This window comes from Notolabrus celidotus, chromosome 17 (genome assembly GCF_009762535.1).
Source record: "Notolabrus celidotus isolate fNotCel1 chromosome 17, fNotCel1.pri, whole genome shotgun sequence".
In the NCBI taxonomy this organism is placed as follows: Eukaryota; Metazoa; Chordata; class Actinopteri; order Labriformes; family Labridae; genus Notolabrus; species Notolabrus celidotus.
The window spans coordinates 9,552,786-9,571,608 of record NC_048288.1 but is presented as its reverse complement, the minus strand read 5'-3'; the positions used below and the strand labels follow the sequence as shown (position 1 = coordinate 9,571,608).

The following is an 18,823-nucleotide window of genomic DNA, read 5'->3' as shown; positions in this document are numbered from 1 at the left end:
GTTGCTTCCGATGTTGCTATGATATCCTACATAGCGAAGAAATACATTAATCTCAGATGGAATCAGCACAGACCCCCTAAATTTAATCTGTTCAAACTAACTTTGAACGAAACCTTACGTCTGGAACAACGTACATACACAGAAAAACGAGGGGATGTTTTCCTATAAGTTTGTCAACCGCTTATGGACCTCTGACATCCAACCAGCATGACTGGCCGTGCTTGGACTCTGAGTACCAAAAAGACAATGTAATGTGACCATGGTTTATGTATTTGTATTGCTTAGTATAATGTACGTAGCCTATTTGTGTTTTACAAGCTGTTTTTCCCCTCTTTTCCCCCTTTTATTTTGACTCTGCTCGCTTGTGTTTGTTTTTCGTCTTGTATGTTTATAAAATGTTGAAAACAAATAAAAAGATAATTGAAAAAAAATACCTTTTTCATTTGCATAATAGATAGAAATGCTTCCTCCTGCAGTGGTGACAATTATTTCTTTAATCAGATAGGATTTTGGCATGCCGGTAAAACCTGCTCAAAATAACCTTGTTGGTTCTGAAAGTATAACTTGTGTGTTTGTGACAGTCAAGTGAAGTGTCAGTGTGTAACATGACTCAGAGCGTCACAGGCGGAAGGTCACGGAGCAGCAGAACGGAACTGAAGCGGGAGTAAAAAGCCTGTCCGCCATTGTGGAATATGGTGAGGGATATTCCAGTAAGACACTAGTCACTTTCAGTTCGCCTGTGAAACACGCAGCCTGTGGCACGATCCGACACGTTAACTACACCGCAGACACTCAGACGCTGTTTGTACCAGGCGAGGAGAAGAACCGGATCGACGTCGGGTCTGAGCTGGGGAGTAAAACGCCGCTACAGAGTGATTGGACAACCCGAGAGACGAGCCAGGAAAGCACCGGAGTGCAGAGAGAGAGAGAGAGAGAGAGAGAGAGAGAGAGAGAGAGAGAGAGAGAGAGAGAGAGAGAGAGAGAGAGAGAGAGAGAGAGAGAGAGAGGGAAACCGTGGACAGTCTTCACTAACAACGATCAGTTTCGGTTCCTGGAGGATGTCTGCGACCACAGTCGATCAGGTTCGTGTGCCGACCGCTCAAAGGTGATACTGTGTAACTTTGCCGACAACAGTTTGATCTGGTTTGTCACACCGGATCAAACAGGCTCCAAAGTCTTTGATATATGATAGCTATTAGCTTTAATGTAGGCCGACTGTAGCTGTAGCAGGTTGCCAATGCGGCAGCGTTTATTCCTGGATGTCAGAGCCTTTGAAAACCTGTAAATGTGAACATTAGAGCTGTTTTATCTTGAGGTTACACCATAGACTGTTATATTTAACCGAGGAGGAGGACACAGTCTGCTCTGTGTGTGTGTGCGCCTGTTTGTCTTCTATTTCCTGTCGTGATCTCACAACGCTCTCATCTCTTTCTCCTGTGCTGTCCATTATTTCAGAGACCTAAAGGACAAGGAAATAAAGGTAAGAGGTGTCTTCACAGGGCACAAAAGAAGGCTAATCATTGTGTTAGTGCCAGCTGTTTTGGTTTTAAATTAGCTTAAATGTACGGAAGCCCCAAGCGGACATGCCGACATACATTTTGTTTATTCAGTTCTGACCTCACTTTCTACGGTGGCCCTGAAGGACAAAACAGATTTACAAAAGATGAAACACTTTTACAAAGTTGGAGACAAATTTACATTTCGGAAAACATTTTTTACATTTTATAAAACTTAATTACATCGGCAAAACACTTTTACCAAGGCCAAAACAAATGTACATTTAAGGAAACAAATTTAAAAAAGAAGAAACACCTTTTACAAACCTGGAGACAATTTTACAAATGACGGAACACTTTTACCATTCCTTAAACAAATTTACATTCATTTTTAACAGAAAGGGAATGTATCAAACACCAGAAGTGATCCGGCACCAAAGGGAGTACCAGTACCAAAAGTCGCTCCGTTTGGTGTCTTCACAGGGCACAAAAGAAGGCTAATCAGTGTGTTAATGCCAAGCGGCAACCTACGCCCTCGAATAATGAAGCCCATGCGGAAGTGCTAAAAACTGCAATTCATCGAGAATCCGCTTGAGGCTGGCTGCAGAAACACCAGAAACCACATAGACACCAATTCAAAGAAGATGATCTTTGCAGCATTAATGAACATGTCTACAGCCTGGTTCAAAAAACGGCTTGGCTCTACATCGCTAATCTCTCTGTCTGCACACACTGTACGGGGTGAATTTTTTTCTAACACGACGGATCAGAAGATATTAAGATTATGAGTTTTTGCCCAAATAAGGGCGTGACTGACTTGACTCCCGGACAGGAATACATAGCTGTTGGCTAGGAGGCTCAAACTCCGCCCCTTTACGCCACTGGTTGAGTTCCGCATTTCCAATATGGCTGCCGCCATCGATTGTCTTCAAAACAGCACTCAGGAACAGATGGGTGATGTCATAGATACTACGTCCATATTTTATACAGTCTATGGTTAGTGCCAGCTGTTTTGGTTTTAAATTAGCTTAAATGTACGGGAGCCCAAAGCGGACATGCCGACATACATTATGTTTATTCAGTTCTGACCTCTCTTTTCTACGGTGGCCCTGAAGGATAAAAAATATTCACAAAAGATGAAACACTTTTACAAAGTTGGAGAAAAATTGGAAAACATTTTTATATTTTATAAAACAAAATTACATTAGCAAAACACTTTTCCAAGGCCAAAAAAAACTTTAATTTGAGAAAACAAATTTACAAAATCAAAAAGACACATTTACAAGCGGTGAGACAATCTTACAAACGACGGAACACTTTTAACATTTCTGAAACAAACATTTCTCATCTTATTTCGGGAAATCAAATCTGGTTTTCCTTTTATATTATAATGGATACATTTATCTCAACCAGGCCGCTTTTCTTGTGATCACAGTATCATTTTCCAGTGATCTAGATAGCAAAACAACAAGCTGGTCACTGTTACAGGCCAGACCTTGACATACCATGCAACCATTCCCCAAACTGATATGGTAAGTTAGGCGTATTGAAAACAACACAACTCATTATCAAAGGAAAACTGAGGAAATAATTGAATAATGGAAGTCTGCATTGGGCTTCCATATAAATGCAATCATGGAACTTGTAGATTGATCGGCTTTTTTTTTTCACCTGGTGTCTGTCTCTAATGTTACACAACCATGAGACCATGTTCACATTTTGAATTCGATCTTTGTATACCAAAATGGCTGACCTCTCAAGCCTTAAATCTTTGAATCACATAATTACAGTCCAGGAGATATTATGATTTAATGACCTCTTTTTCCACCCTCAGTGCAAAACGGATCAATGCATCAAAAAGATGGTGTGAATGATGATGATTTTGAGCCTTACCTAAGCGGCCAGACAAATCAGGTAATGAGCCACAGCAAACCACGCCATGATCTGTGCAGTGTGACCAAGTGTCACCAACAACCTATGGACAGCATTCAGCTCACAGGCTTTTGTTATGGACAAATGAGATGCATATTTTAGGTGTCAGTCACTAAACAAATGAATGCAGTCACTCCAGTCTAGTGTTTACGTGTGAAAAGAAAAGCAGATGAGATCCTAGAATGTAATTCAGTTTAAAGAACTTTGTAATGCTCGTATGAGAGATGGTATAAATATAGCTGAGTAATAGTCAAACATTAATTCTATCTTTATGGATCTAAATATCATTGTAATGTTAAATATTTACCTTTTGTATAAAAAAATAAACTGCAGGTCTTTTGTATCCTACATTAACTGACAGTCTCCCTTTACCACACAGAATAACAGCTATCCACCAATGTCTGACCCTTACATGCCAAGCTACTATGCTCCATCCATCGGTTTCCCTTACTCTCTGGGAGAGGCTGCTTGGTCTACAGCAGGAGACCCCCCTATGTCCTATCTAACTACATATGGACAGATGAGCAATGGCGAGCCACACTTCATCCCGGATGGTGTGTTCAGCCAGCCAGGTGCCCTGGGGAACACCCCTCCCTTCCTGGGCCAGCATGGTTTCAACTTTTTCCCTGGCAATGCAGACTTTTCCACCTGGGGTACCAGCGTCTCTCAGGGTCAGTCCACACAGAGCTCAGTCTACAGTAACAGCTATGGGTACGCCCCCAGCTCTCTGGGAAGGGCCATCACGGACGGACAGGCAGGGTTTGGAAGCGACACCCAGCTCAGTAAAGTTCCAGTGATGAACAGCATTGAACAGGGTATGACAGGGTTAAAACTAGGTACGGACATGGTGGCAGCTGTCACCAAAACTGTAGGCTCTCCCCTAGGTGGCACAGCAGGTATGAGCAGCATGGCGGCCAATAGCCTCCCGCCGTCTGTCAGCTCCTCTGTCCCTAAACCTGCCTCCTGGGCGGCCATCGCCAAGAAGCCGGCCAAGCTGCAGCCCAAGGTTAAACCCAAAGCCAACATGGGGATGGGGGGCGCTGCTATTCCCCCACCCCCCATAAAGCACAATATGAACATTGGTACTTGGGACGATAAGGGCTCTCTTAACAAGCCCCAGTTAGCTCAGACTATGATGCCCCCACAGCCTCTTGTGCAGCAGCCTCTCATGGCTCAGCACCAGCCCTTACTTCAGAACCCTCTGCCCCCTCAGCCTCAACACCAGTCCCAACACCAACATCAACATCAACACCAACATCAACACCAACATCAACACCAACACCACCAACATCAGCACCAACATCAGCACCAACATCAACACCAACACCAGCCCTTCCAGCTCCAGTCCCTCCAGTCCCCTCAACACCCCCAACACCCCCAACACCCCCATCCTCTGGCCCCTGGTCCCCAACACCTGCACCTCACCGCTCAGCCTGGTCCCCATCAGCAGCTTCATCAGCAACAACCCCAGCAGCCTGGTCCACCCCCTAACCGCTGGGTAGCCCCCAGGAACCGGGGTGAGGGCTTTGGTCTGGGTGGGGGGATCCCATTGAGTGCCTCCCCATGCTCCGGAGAAGTGCATCCCGTGCTGGAGAAACTCCGCGCCCTCAACAACTACAACCCCAAAGACTTTGACTGGAACTTGAAAAACGGACGGGTTTTCATCATCAAGAGCTATTCAGAGGACGACATCCACCGCTCCATCAAGTACTCTATCTGGTGCAGCACAGAGCATGGCAACAAGCGTCTGGATGGCGCCTACCGCTCTCTGGGCAACAAGGGTCCCCTGTACCTGTTGTTCAGCGTCAACGGCAGTGGGCACTTCTGCGGCGTGGCCGAGATGCGCTCAACCGTGGACTACAATGCCTATGCAGGCGTCTGGTCTCAGGACAAGTGGAAGGGCAAGTTCGAGGTGAAGTGGGCCTTCATCAAAGACGTGCCCAACAACCAGCTGCGACACATTCGGCTTGAGAACAATGACAACAAGCCGGTGACCAACTCCAGGGACACTCAGGAAGTGCCTCTGGAGAAGGCCAAACAAGTGCTTAAAATAATCGCCACTTACAAGCATACCACCTCAATCTTTGATGACTTTGCACATTACGAGAAACGTCAGGAAGAGGAGGAGGCTCTGAGGAAGGTGAGACAAACACACATGCATACAGACCCCTTCTTTGTGTAAACAGCTTGTTTGTATGCCAGAGAGAGTTCACTGTAGTTACCCTTTAATCCAATGGGAGGCTAACTTTCACTGAATCACTGCTACAGCCTGTTGCCAGACTATAATCAGCTGATCTGGTTCCACCTGCTCTCACACTGAGGTTGTAACTTCCTTTGGCTGAATGAACACTCTGGCGTAAATGGAAGTTCCCAGAGGCCTGTCAGCAGACTGACATGCTTCTGCATTACTCATAAGCAGGTTCAGGAAGCTGTGATTCCTCATCAGCCATCTTGTGCTGCTGAGATTGCAATGCCGATCTGCACAAGTGGAGTTAGATGCATAGAGGTTTCCTGAAATAGCCTGCATTCCTGGCATTCCTGGCATTCCTCTCCTTCAGACAAAGGCAGATGTAGGCTCTGATCTCCCTTTGAACGCAGAGCCTCTCTGCTCTCCACAGGCTCCTCATGCTTTATTAGTCTTTAACAACATAAGCCCTCGGCCTGCAAACTGGCTGCAGCGTGCCTCAGAGTTGGTACAGTTCGCCTGAGATGTGCCAAAACAGAAAATGTTTCCCAGGAAAATAAATGCTAAAATGCACAAATACACTGTTCTGTGCATGGTTTATAAAAACACACACAGGGTTGAGCCCACAGAGAGGAAGCTGAAATGTTCTGCAGTGGTAATAACAGTGGTGTACCACAAATGTTAGTCTAGGTTGTAAAAGCTCAGTGGGATTCTAGCTGTGATGGAAAACAGCAGCAGAGGAGTGAATATCATGTTATCACTGCTCACATTCTGCTGCATCCATTCTTAGGATGCTAATTTATTAGCGTTCAGAAAACCCCCATGACCCACTCCCTTCTTTTCTCCCACTCCCTACTGCTGCTGCTCCATTGATGCTGTATTGACTCCTCGCTGCTGACCTTGTTAATATGCGCTGGGTTACTTTCTCATAAATATTTCAAGTCAATGTTTTCAGGCTTCTGAAAACAACCTGTCAGTAGAAAGCCTGTTTCGTCCTGCGTTGTGCAGGCGTTGCGCTGTGCTGCTTTTGTAGCCCTGACCTCCTACATGACAGGATCGGCCCGGCTGAGGCCTCGCCCTCCTCTGCCTGACAAGGTTAATTGTTCTCTATTGTTTGGCCTGTCCTTCCCCAACTTTGAGAGGTGTCAAACCAGCACAGCTACCTGCACTGTAGCAGAGTTCCCAGAGTGTTTTTTTTAAGGATGGGATCTCAATGTTTGTGCAGGATTTTAATAAAATTAGTCAGGCTATTAATACTAAGAGGTTGGCTTCTTCCTCCCTCTGGATTTACATTCATGAAGAAGAGTTAGCTTTAATACCCATCTGCTGAAATGGCCACGGCTGTATCACACCAGTAAAGATGTGGCTAATTTTGCACCTGGAAGGGTTTATTATCTTAAAACGAAACCTTAAATCAACCGAGGTGGAGGTTTTATGTGAGAAGACGTAATCTGAACATTGCTCACATTAAAGAGGCTTTCAGGTCTCACTTCCTGTCCTCATCAGGTTTGATTTTTAATGGAATGATTAAAATCAATCTGCCTGCCAGCCTTCCTGAGGTTATCCCACTGTGATCTGCCCCTCTGGTGACAAAGGAGGGCTGAATCTTACACACTTTCTCTGACTACCTGAATAAATGCCCCTAAAAGAGACACGACTCCCCCTGTGAGAGGCACAATCTGTCGGTCAGTCAGTGTCCTACTTTAGTTTTATCAGATTTTTAACACCATCAGACCTTTAATGGGACACTCAAAGTGACACAGTGTGTCTGTTTTTGAAGTTTGCACTTTAAATTTAAGGTGTGTTTTGATTGCGCTTGTTTCATCTGGTGTGTGTGTAGAGTCATGTGTTTGTCCCCAAGACCGGCATTACAACAAGCTCAGTGTAGTGGAGTCTGAACTTCTGTGTGAGCACAACAGGAGGCCTACTGAACTAGTTTTCACTCTGTGCTCTGTATCACACTTTATGAACAATAAGAGCTTCATGAGCCTTAATTTACTGATAAGTGAGTTTGATTTATGACTTATTTTTCATTTTTTATGTAATGAAAACATTGAAAATGCATAAAACCAAAGAGTACTACACAAAAAACCCAACATAACATAAAAGTCTCATCAGATGTATCCCTGGACACATCATAATAAATAATATAAATAATAAATATATACCCTTACACACTAATGAACATACATTTGATAGTTATTCAAAGAAGTTCTTACTTTCAGAGTCTTCATTTTATTCCTTGCATTGTTTTTTCTTTTAGTTTATTTGGATTATGATTATTAAGACAACATGCAGATCATTGTTTATTCTTTTCAATGATTTGTTATTAGTATGTTCGTCTCTGACCTTCCGTTAGGGCTGGTTTCCAAACATGCTCTCAAAGTGTACAGTATGATGATAAATATAAAGTCACAAACTGATCAAAACACAACATCAAAGAGAGAAAAGTATTAAACCAGCCAGAATTCTCTGAAGATGATTTTAATAGCCTGTTTTTAAATAGTTTTTTTGCTCTTTGCTCCGTTTTGAGACACCTTCTTGGTTTCTTGAATCAGATGTACAAAAAGCAATCCCATCTTTTAAGTAAAGCGCGCATGGAAACAACTTTAAAGGTGCTTTGATTGAAACATTTATCATAAACTGACTGACGCTGTTAACTCATCACGACTCATTGAGCTGTGATTGATTCAGAAACGCTCCTGTGAGGCTGTTTTCTTTGAATGTTTCTTTAAAAACATGAATGTACTCCAAAAGAGACATTCAGGCATGTTTTTCACGGTATTATGAAACATGAATAAGGATTAATCTGATTCTGTCCTGATCTCTTATTTGATGACACGCTCAGGACTTTCACTTTGTTCAGTGCCCCTGACGATGTCCTAATTTTCCCACAGACAGTGAACTCATCTCTATCCATCAGTTAATAACAAACTAAAGCAAACTTGTGTTTTTCCTCTGCCTTTTAAATCCCTCCCTTGAATCAGCTGTTGTTTGTTTATATTTGTTTGTGCCTTGTTGCCATCAACTGATGATCTCTCTCTGTTTTCTTGTCTCTTGCCAGGAGCGTAATAGAAATAAACAGTAACCTTCAAGCAAGCTCTCTGCTAGAACTGCAACACTAATGATGTAGGACCTTAAATTCAAAATGTTTGCCTAACCACGAGGAGGAAAGGCTCTCACAATCTTTCCGCTGAAGACGACAATGTATCTGAACACTTGAACATGACAATTGGTGGACTCATCTGTATCCGTTGACTGGTGCATCAAACCCTGTGTTCCCGTCTCACGAGAAAAAGAACATAACCCACTTTGAAACTGTCTCTAAAGCACTTTCAGTCCTGAAACAGCCTCCACCATTACCCTTAACTCTCTAACTGTGTTCTTCTTCTTTGATTTGTTTGTGAACAACTAACTGACTAACCCGAGTAGTCATGAGATTTCACAAGGCTTCTTTGTAATTTTTTTTAATGCCTCAGATGTTTGGGATAGTGGCGATCTTCATGAAGAGAATTAAAGATGATATATATGAATTAATCTTCTACTTGAATCTGTATTCAGCTGTCTGATCCTCCTCAGACAGAGGTTTGGATGATTGATAGGTGAGATGAAATAATTGGGAAACAGCCACAATCATGCCAATCATAGGATGACTCCTTCCCTCTACCTGTTCCCTTCTTTCTGCATCTGTTTCTGTGTACCAAAAGATTACAATTATGCAGCAGGCTGGCAATCACTGGCCAGTGCACATCTTTTGTTTCTCTCTTGTGATTCTGTCATTCTGAAGTGCATTTGTCTGAGGAGAAACCTGCTGCTCTGGTGTCGATGTGCTCTGCTGTACCTCAGGCTCAATCTGACTGTCTGTCCTCAACAACTTAAGCACTTTTGGGAGAACCCCCCACACATCACCATCTCCTTTCTGCTTGGCTTGACCGGGATTCCCCCAAAAACAGCAAGACATCAACTGCAAGGAAGTGACAGTTTTCTCCTCTAGGTGACTCACTAGCTAAATAAAATTACCCATGTTTAGCGCAAACCTTGCCTTTGTGTTTTTACTCAATACTTCTATGCTCCACATGCACTCAGATATAAACACTCCTCCTGCAGCACACAGATCGCTCTGTTCTTTATTGTAGCCTCTAAATAAACCGGTGTACGTACAGTGGCAGCACTTCCACATCTACTTTGCTTTTCTGAATATAACTGACAATGTGTGCAAAGTGTGTCAGTGTGCGGAGGTTGACTATATACTTAAAATATCAAAGGTGTACAATAAATAGACTGAAGATGACACCAGCATCAACATGTTTGCTATGTGGGCGGCAGCACTGCCAGCCTGCAGCGGGTTAGTTAACAGAACAAATGCAGGGATAACAGCAAGCAGTGCTTCAAAAATACTAAATACATTTACTCAAATACAGTCCTAGAGATCATTTTCAAGGTGCTTCTGCTTTACCAGAGAATTTCTATTTTATGCAACACATGCCACATATCAGCCCTCTTTCCTTAAAGCACATTTGCTATTGATTGTTCCTCTCCATTCTCTCCAGTTTTTCTGTCCCATTCTTCATAAGACCATTGAGCAGTTATGGTTCCTAATCATGTAAAAGACACAGTTTTAACATTGTTTTATTCAAATCACTCTAATATTTTCATTAATCATATAACGTCCCCTATCTTTACACTGTGAGCCTTTGAGAGGGCCCTTTCTAAACTTTCAGTTAGCTGACTGTACAACAGTAAAATCTTTAATAAATAAGTAAGACATTAATAATCATTCCTCTTTATGACCAAACAAACAAAAAAGACCACCAGCACTGAAATCATGTCTCTATTGATCTTCAATGACTAAAACCACTGCCACCAGGAAGCTGTCAGATGATGTGATTAGCAGCATGCTGGAGAAACAACCTTTTTCTTAAATATATTTTCAACCTTATAAATTCAAAGTTTAGAAATAGGAATATTTAGTATTATTCAGCTTCAAGGACAAGAAGCTACTGTGATGTAAGATAAGTATGATCCTCCATTTGTCAAGTTCTTAACATCAAAAATGTTTATCCATACAAATTATTTAACACACACCAACCACTCTCTTCTTCTACTTCTAACCGCTGCAGTATGTAGGTCTGCAGTATGCTGAGCCAGACATTACTGGATTTCTGGTTTTGGAAAGAGGAAGTAAACGACGGCCAAGCTGATAGAGAAACTGCTTCTTTAGCATCCCTTATGATCTAAATAGTTAAGAAGCGGTTTATATGGAATTTAATAATTTTCACAGCACATAAAAATTTAGTTCCCCCCGTCAAAAAAGAAGCGAAAAGAAAAAGCGGAACGAGCGCTGTGCATTATGGAAAACAGTATGCGAGGCAGACAGGTCTGATGCAGACTGTGAAAATTTTCCGAATTAGTATGATGTCCAGGTAGTTTTTGCTCTTGTTCACATACTGCATACTACATACAGAATTTTGGCCAAATCAGTAGGTACTGCTAGTATAGTAGGCACCTTTAAATATGGCACATTGCATTTTTAAAAACTACACAGTGGTTTCAGACATAACTGTTGACCTTACAGAAATAGTCCCTGTTCTTGTTGATGGTCTTGTTTGCTCGTGGAGTTAATAAGGAGACATTAATATTAATTTCAGCCTGTTGCATATCCAGCGAAAAACTCCTCACAGGAGCTTTAATAATGAAACTGAGCAACTCTTTGTTCACTGCAGGCAGAGAAGTTACCATGTTCATAGGTAAAAATTTGACTTTGTGGATGAATCCCACTTTAAACTCCACAGACATGATGGTACACTCATGCACTCATGCTTACTGCCAGTGAGGGACACCTTGATGTAGTATACACCTGTACCTTCAGCAGGCTAATACTTCCTGTAATAGTTAAAAATAGTCTGATAAACATTCCAGTGAAAGTGGTGTTAATCACCTGGCTGCTTGTAGGATCCTGACACAAGTTACATTTAAATCTGTGGGATTAACTCAGACACACCTTCCACTATTAGCTGCATTCAGCCATCAAGCTGTGACATTAAGCAAAGACATCTTGTGATCACAAACCAAGATGTGAATACCAACATGTGCACATTGATTGAATGATTTTTCTTATGAGCAAGTTAATAAAATACAGTTATTTATATTAATGGTTGTTGTTGTTGTTGCGGGACCTGTTTTTATTAGTTGAACAGAAAGTGCATTAATATTAGGGTTATATATATTTATACATATAATATTATACAGTCTATAATTAATACACATATACTTGCATTTTCAACTGTGATTGTTGAAGTTAAAACTTTAATATGTGGAAGAACACGACTCTGCATTACATGAAGACTGCAAAGGAGCTACACCTGTAAGTACTACTTCGGTCTTTCATCATAAAAATCTTCTGTCTTACTTTTTAAGTGTATAATTAGCAGCTGCTGTTTTCAGAGAGAAAGGGGACTCAACAAGTATTTTGCACATAAGACACATAAAAGTGTTCCTAAAAATCTTCAGTGTTGTCTAATAAACATATTCTATGAAACACATGTAGAGCACAGACTCTTCTGTCTGAATATACTGTGAGGGAGACACACAGAAATAATCTGCAACATGATATAATACAGTCAAGAGATGAAAGATGTAATATTTCTTAATACTGGGGCTGGGTGGTGCAAAACCTCAAAGGAATCCAATTGATTTAGTTTATTTACAAAAAAGGGGCAGATTTGACATGCATAACATACATATTACCTTAGTAAGTAATGAACTCCATCATAATAATTCTTATATAATATATATTTTTATTCCTCATGCTGGTAGATTAACAAGCCTTGTCAGTAGAGTTCATAACCTAAAAATGTTCTGCATGGTTTTCATTGCAGTACAACATTTTCCTGCAAGAGTTTCCCCTTCTCTGTATGATCTTCAATCGTATGACAGTATTTATTTCATACTGACATAAATAACTGTCCTTCCACTGACTGTCCACCAGAGAGCGCCACCACATCACGTTCACACCCTCATCCTCTTTTTCCCAAGATGCACTACAAAGCCTCTCCTGAGAGCAGCAAAGCCCCCTTTCTTCTCAAGCCCTCCAACTCCTGCAGACACAATTATACCAGGATGAGAAGCACTTGTTGTGCTTCCACAGCTTTTCTGCAGCAATTAATGCTTGCTCACCCAAGCTGCGCAGCGAGAGGTGGAGGAGAGAGAGGGAGGGAAAGAGGATGTGAGCAGAGAGTGAGATAAAATCCCCACTTTATGTTAGTGGAGGAGGAAGAAAGAGTTGTAATTATAACATTGCAGGCTTTGGATTGCGACTCCGCTCCTCTGTGTGTTAATTTGTGCATTCATCAGGTTTTTGAAAAGAGCACTGCTTTGGTTTGTGTGTGAACAGACCAGACAAACGCAGCTGGGAACTCGCCTTTTATTCACCTCACAATTACCAGTTTCATGTGTGATCAGGCCGAGATGAACAGAAAACACTGATTTAATTAAAGAGCTCTGATGTGATGATTTTATCATTGTTGAAATGATAACTTGTGCACTCTGCATGGCTTTTGAATCAGAATCTTCAGGAAAATGAATGTTTATTTAATTTCAGCAGCTTGTCATGTTGCTCCTCCTCACTCAGGGATCAAACTAACTGGCTAATGACTTTAATGTCACCAGTTTTTAATTTGCCCCCTTCCACACCGGTCAAAGCCGTTCCAAGAAAGTGCCAGCCAAACTTTCCTCTTTTTTCTCCTCCTCCAAACCATCAAAATGTCCTTCTGCAGAGGGATTCAGTCGAGAGAAGATGAGAGAGGAGCAGCATCCTGCCTTATGAGCTGAAATGCCTTTGAAGTTTCAGTCACACTCAAGACTCATCAACACATGGCTCAAGGCAAGGTTAGGCCCAGTCTCAGGGTTGGCACTTCCTCAGTGTTTTGAAGGATTTCACACTGTGGGCCATGAAGTGTCACTCACAAAGTCCTCACAGAGCATTAGTCCTAATGATGACTATTTTATCTGACACACGGCTGATCAGAGGAGCTGGAAATTATTTCCTAAATATGTGAACAGTTTGCTGATTAACAGTGTTTGTATAAGCTTCAACATTAGAGGTGGTAAAGTGAAGAAGTGCTCTGACTCACAGATGACTCTTCTATTCATGGCTATATTCAAGTTGCAAAGTGTTACTCAGCATGTCAGCTGGAATAATCAGCAGTTTAATCTTTCATGTGAAAACACTGGCTTCTGACTGACAGTTATGTCTAAGTTTTCTTTCTGCCCTTCTCCAAGGTGTCTCTGTTGCCATGGTTATATCATTATCTGTGAAGTGAAAGTAGAGGCTGAGCGTTTTTGCTGAACACAATGATACGACATACATCCAAGCTGGAAACTCTTGATTGTTCTGCTTTCAGTGAAAGACAAATAACAAACCCTTTGAATATCTTCTCAGTGTTGTCAGTAGTTTTCTTAATGCAGGCGTTGAATAATCATCAGTCACATAACATTTAGATCTCAACTGAAGGAATAGTTTCCTTTAACATCAGATTTTGTGCCTGTTTCTGAAACACATTGATGTGTAACAGGACTGTTTTTTGTCAGCGTTATTGTTCTTCATGCCAACATTTAGGTGCAATCCTAAAAATGTGAGACAGCCCTGGATGTACTCATTTTAACATGTTAATGTCTGGCTGTGAGAAAATATTTATCACTATCTAATCTTATTTAAAAATGTAACATTCATCTCACACTTTGCACATTATCTACAGCTTTCAGGGCAGTGTGCACATGGAAAGCAGCCATGCAGGATAGAACCCAGACAACAGAAAACAAACAAACGTTGTATTAAACAGAAACTCCAGTTGATTGTTTGCACTTTCATAAAGTTGGATAGTCAGAGAAGTCACATAATGAAAAAGGAGTGATCACATTTTGCCTGGTGAACCCAGGCTGACATGTGAGATAATGTTTCTTAGGAATGGTTCAGTGTTGAGGCACCGGTTGGTCTAGCAGTTTAAGTGCGTGTCCCACATACCGGTCCTTGTTGCAGCGATGGCTGTCTCGACTCCGATACAAGACTTTTGCTGCATGTCTTCCACCTCTCTCTCCCTCCATACTTCCTGTACCTTTTCAGCTGCTCTTCCAATAAAGGCAAACACATAAGTTAAAAAAATAATAATTGTTCAGTGTTAAATCATCTGTAATTTCAATGACCTTAAGGTTTGAAACTGACATGTTATTTTTCAATTGCGTGCTGTTTGTCCATTTCAGTACACCGTAGTTAAGGCACCCCAGTGTACTCCTGCTTCCTGCTACCGTTATGTAAAATATCAACACCTCTGTGCTCTTGAACAGATGGCTCAGCCGACAGGTCAGAGTAATCCATCCAAACCATCAGTGAAATACTTTGTGTCTGAGCTAAGAGCTAAGAGCTAAGAGATAAGTGTTAAGCGCTAAGAGCTCCAACCCCAACAGAGCGTTGCTAAAGGGTGGAGACTGACTGCAGGCAAGTCAAAACTGAGTAGGACTCTGGTCTAAGAGACGTCGTCAGTTTGGCATGTATCGCTCTATGTTGCTTTTCTGGACTCAAAACTGTCCTGAAATGCAAAATAATGGAATTTTATACATCTGATGAAAAAAATTGATAATCGTTTTTTAAAACTGAAATTCCCAATTAATTGGGATAACAAAGATGAATCTTTGACAGCCCTAATAGAGATTGATTTTACTTCTCTGGAACAACCTCATGTTTAATGTTTGACACAACCTGAAGACTCTCACAGAGCTTTAAGTGATACTGTATAAATGCAAGACACGTCCTGTTTTCTCTACTTTCAATCAGTTTATGAAGCAAAATGGAGGAATAAGTAACACACTTTTCACCCTCTCTATTTGTTGGATAAATGGGATATATACTGTATGTAATACATAAAGGCAGCACTGAAAGCAGCAGAGAATAATTCAAGGCCCTGTGAGATTAATCTGTTTAAATGTTTCCTGGCAACAAGAAGCTCCTATTAAACCCACTTTGTTCCTGCAACTTCTCAAGTAGGAGCAGCATTTTACCTGTGTGTCACTCACACATAGAGCTGTTAAAGGGTGTCACTGTGAAGAGGAGAGTCTGAGGATCAGGATCCTTGCACTTCCTGTTGTCCTTCAGAGACTACAGTGTGCACACGAGAAACATGAAAGAGGACAGCATCATCAATCCTGTTTTATGACGCTTCATAATGCAGCGAGCGCCTGTGGCTAATGGAGAAATAACAAAGAGCACAGAAACCAAAGGCCTGTTATTTAAGATCATCTGAGCAGTATTCATTTCACATACATCCCTGCTTCTGCTGCTTCTGCTCTGAGGTGTCCCTGTCCGTACTTTATGTACGCAGGAAAAAGTAAAGAGAAGTAAAAGAAAGAGTTTTTTGATGCTCTAATCTCTATTTGATGCTTTGCCTCTCTAGGACACTGCCATACACCCCAGCAGAGTGTCTTATAAATATGTATCTTTAATTTCTGAAGCAGGAAAGTAAAATATATGAACTGACGGACTCTTGTATCGTAGTTAATCTTCGTAACTGGACTTCTATCTCTCTTGAGTTCGGGAGATGACATGTGCAGAAACAGAGGCTGTGGTAAGGCTGCTTATTGAATTCAAAGGTTGGAGTGTGTCCTGTGCTGCGGCCGTATGTTCGGGGTGAGTTTTTTTTTTTTTTGCATGGCGGGGGGTAGTGCAGGATGGAAAGGTCTGAAATGTAATGCATTTGAAATGAAATGAAAAGGTGCCGAGGAATGAAATATGACATGCCTGGAGTCCTGGGAGGCACGGATCGGGACTCTGTACTCAGCTGTAGACTATATGTGTGTGTGTGTGTGTGAGTGTGTGTGTGTGTGTGTGTGTGAGTATGTGTGTGTGTGTGTGTGTGTGTGTATGTCTGTGTGTGTATATGTGTGTGTGTGTGTGTGTGTGTGTATATGTCTGTGTGTGTGTGTGTGTAATCTAAGAATACGGCACTGTGCAAGTCCAGGTTGTAATATGATGCTGTCTTTGCTCCTGTGACTTCCTCTTCCTCCCTCCTCTTCAGGCCCTGATGGAGATTAAGGGCCATTAAAGGCTCTCTGCTGCATGTGCAGTTTCTATTGATCACATCGACTCAACCCACTGTAGCCAATGATCCGATTACAAGTGTTGTACCCCCATCCTTATCCCCTCCCCCCTCCATCTTCTCCCCTCCTCGCCTCCTCGTTCTCAGCGCTCTGTGGGGGTTGCTCTGCCTCTGCTGATGTCAGCACCGGGGCATGCCCAGAAGGCCCCAAGCCCCCCTTGGCAAGTCCGTGCATATCTGCTTGCGTGTCCATCTGTATTTTTGTCTTTTGGCTTCGCTGTCCGCTCCCGCTTCTCTCCCATTCCTCGCTTCTGTGCTCTCACCATCTCCAGTCATCTCCCAACACAGCGGGGTTATGATGAACCTCATTCCTACAAGAGAGATAGAGAGCGATGGACTTTGTCCCGGAGAGCTAAATGAGTTCAGACAGTCTGAGAGGCATCAGCTCAAACCCCCTCCCTACCCCCTTGAACATCAACCCTCCCATCTCCTGCACGGTCAAACAGCCCTGGGGGAGTGCTCAGTGAGACCACTGTGGTTATTAGCATTGACAGAGGCTCACAGAAATCTTCTTAGTTCCTACTGTACAGGAAATGTCCCACTATGCTGCTAATTCAGGGGGATTCCCACCAGAACTGGTTCCCCCCAGAAAACATTTTAAAACACCTTCAGAGGAAGTTCGGGTACTTTTTAGCATTGCAGGTCTGAGCATGACCTTACTGGTCTTTGCGTAAATGGGTTCAAGCTATTTGTCCAGCCTGAAATGTCCCTGCAACTATTGGTTAGATTGCTATGGAGTCCCTTAAATAAACGAATTGTCTCAAGAAGATGAACCTTATTAGCTCTAGTGGACCCTTGAGTTTTTTCTCTTCAGTGATTGTGATACTTTCTGCTTTGAGGGTAATATCTTGACAACTATCAGAAGAAAAAATTGAGGCTTGTGTGGTTTTTAGCTAATGTTCCCTAAAGATTTTGGAGATCCCCTGAAAAAAGAATGTGTTTGATCAGCGTGATAAAAAATAGAGTTTGAGTTGTATGTAGGCTGTGTCTGTATAAACTGACATATAACCTCTCCACCAGAGCAATGAGTAACCAGAACAGGCACGAGGACGTTAACCTGCAAGGAGGACTGAACTCTGATAGAGCTAGCTCTGCTACTGTTAGTCACACCCTGCAAACCAAACTGACATCAATTACCTGCATCCTGTGTAATACTCTGTGATCCTGTGTTTAACCATGTTAAATACATTGAGCTAAATTTTGACTGTTTTTTAAATCTTTCTGACCTTTAGACTCATCAGTCTGATTTAAATTAAGAAATCAGTTGCTTCAAAACATCCCTCCTACAGACGATCATATTCCCCAGAAGATGAACCATAATCATGTTTACGATTAATTATCTTTTCAGCATGAAAATCTAAAGATATTCATGTGTGTCTCGCTTGTTTTTGGTGCTAATTAGCAAATGTTAGCATGCTATCATATCAATCTAACATGGTGAGTCTTTCATGCTAAACGTTCAGCATTCAGCATCACAGCAGCTGCTATCATGCTGTTGACTCTCTTGTCATGTTGCTACACCATTGCAAGAAGCTGATTCAGCACAATGTAAAATGTGAGGAAAAGTTTGAAAGAAAGAAAGTTTACTTCAAGTACAGAGCACAAGGATGTGTGAGCTGAATGATTTCCACACTACGGTCATGAATTCAAGATTTCATCAGTTGGGATTGCTTGACTGAATGACATTCAAATTGAATTTTGACTAAGACTGAGTGAAAATGCTCTAACATATCCTCAGGGATGAGTTTGACTCTGTGTTAAATACTGTACCACAATAAGTAAAGTCATGTGAGGTGACAGAATTAGGTCTAAAAACAGTGTGACAGAAGTTGTTCTCTGTCCTGGTTCTATCAATCAGCTGTAGCCATGAGAGATTCAGCGGACCCAAAAACAAGCAGGAAACAATACACAGAGAATAACTGACGCTGCATGCAGCAGGAATGAAGCACCACAAAGGCAAACATGTGAAGATCTCACTTATAAGGGCACATCATACTTTTTATAACGTAGCAAGGGATCTATATTCAAGAAACACATTCTTTTTTAGTGCGTCTCATTAAATA

The 18,823-nt window shown here is 41.9% G+C and overlaps 1 protein-coding gene across 1 annotated transcript; it reads left to right on the top strand.

Annotated features, from left to right (window-relative positions):
- Window positions 1-486: 486 nt before the first annotated feature.
- ythdf3 (YTH N(6)-methyladenosine RNA binding protein 3) lies at window positions 487-9,649 on the top strand. Its single transcript, XM_034706754.1, has 5 exons — window positions 487-1,082; window positions 1,456-1,480; window positions 3,331-3,410; window positions 3,808-5,568; window positions 8,678-9,649. Exons 1-5 carry the CDS (start codon window positions 1,059-1,061, stop codon window positions 8,699-8,701), a joined length of 1,914 nt encoding a protein of 637 aa, XP_034562645.1. The 5' UTR covers window positions 487-1,058; the 3' UTR covers window positions 8,702-9,649.
- Window positions 9,650-18,823: the final 9,174 nt, after the last annotated feature.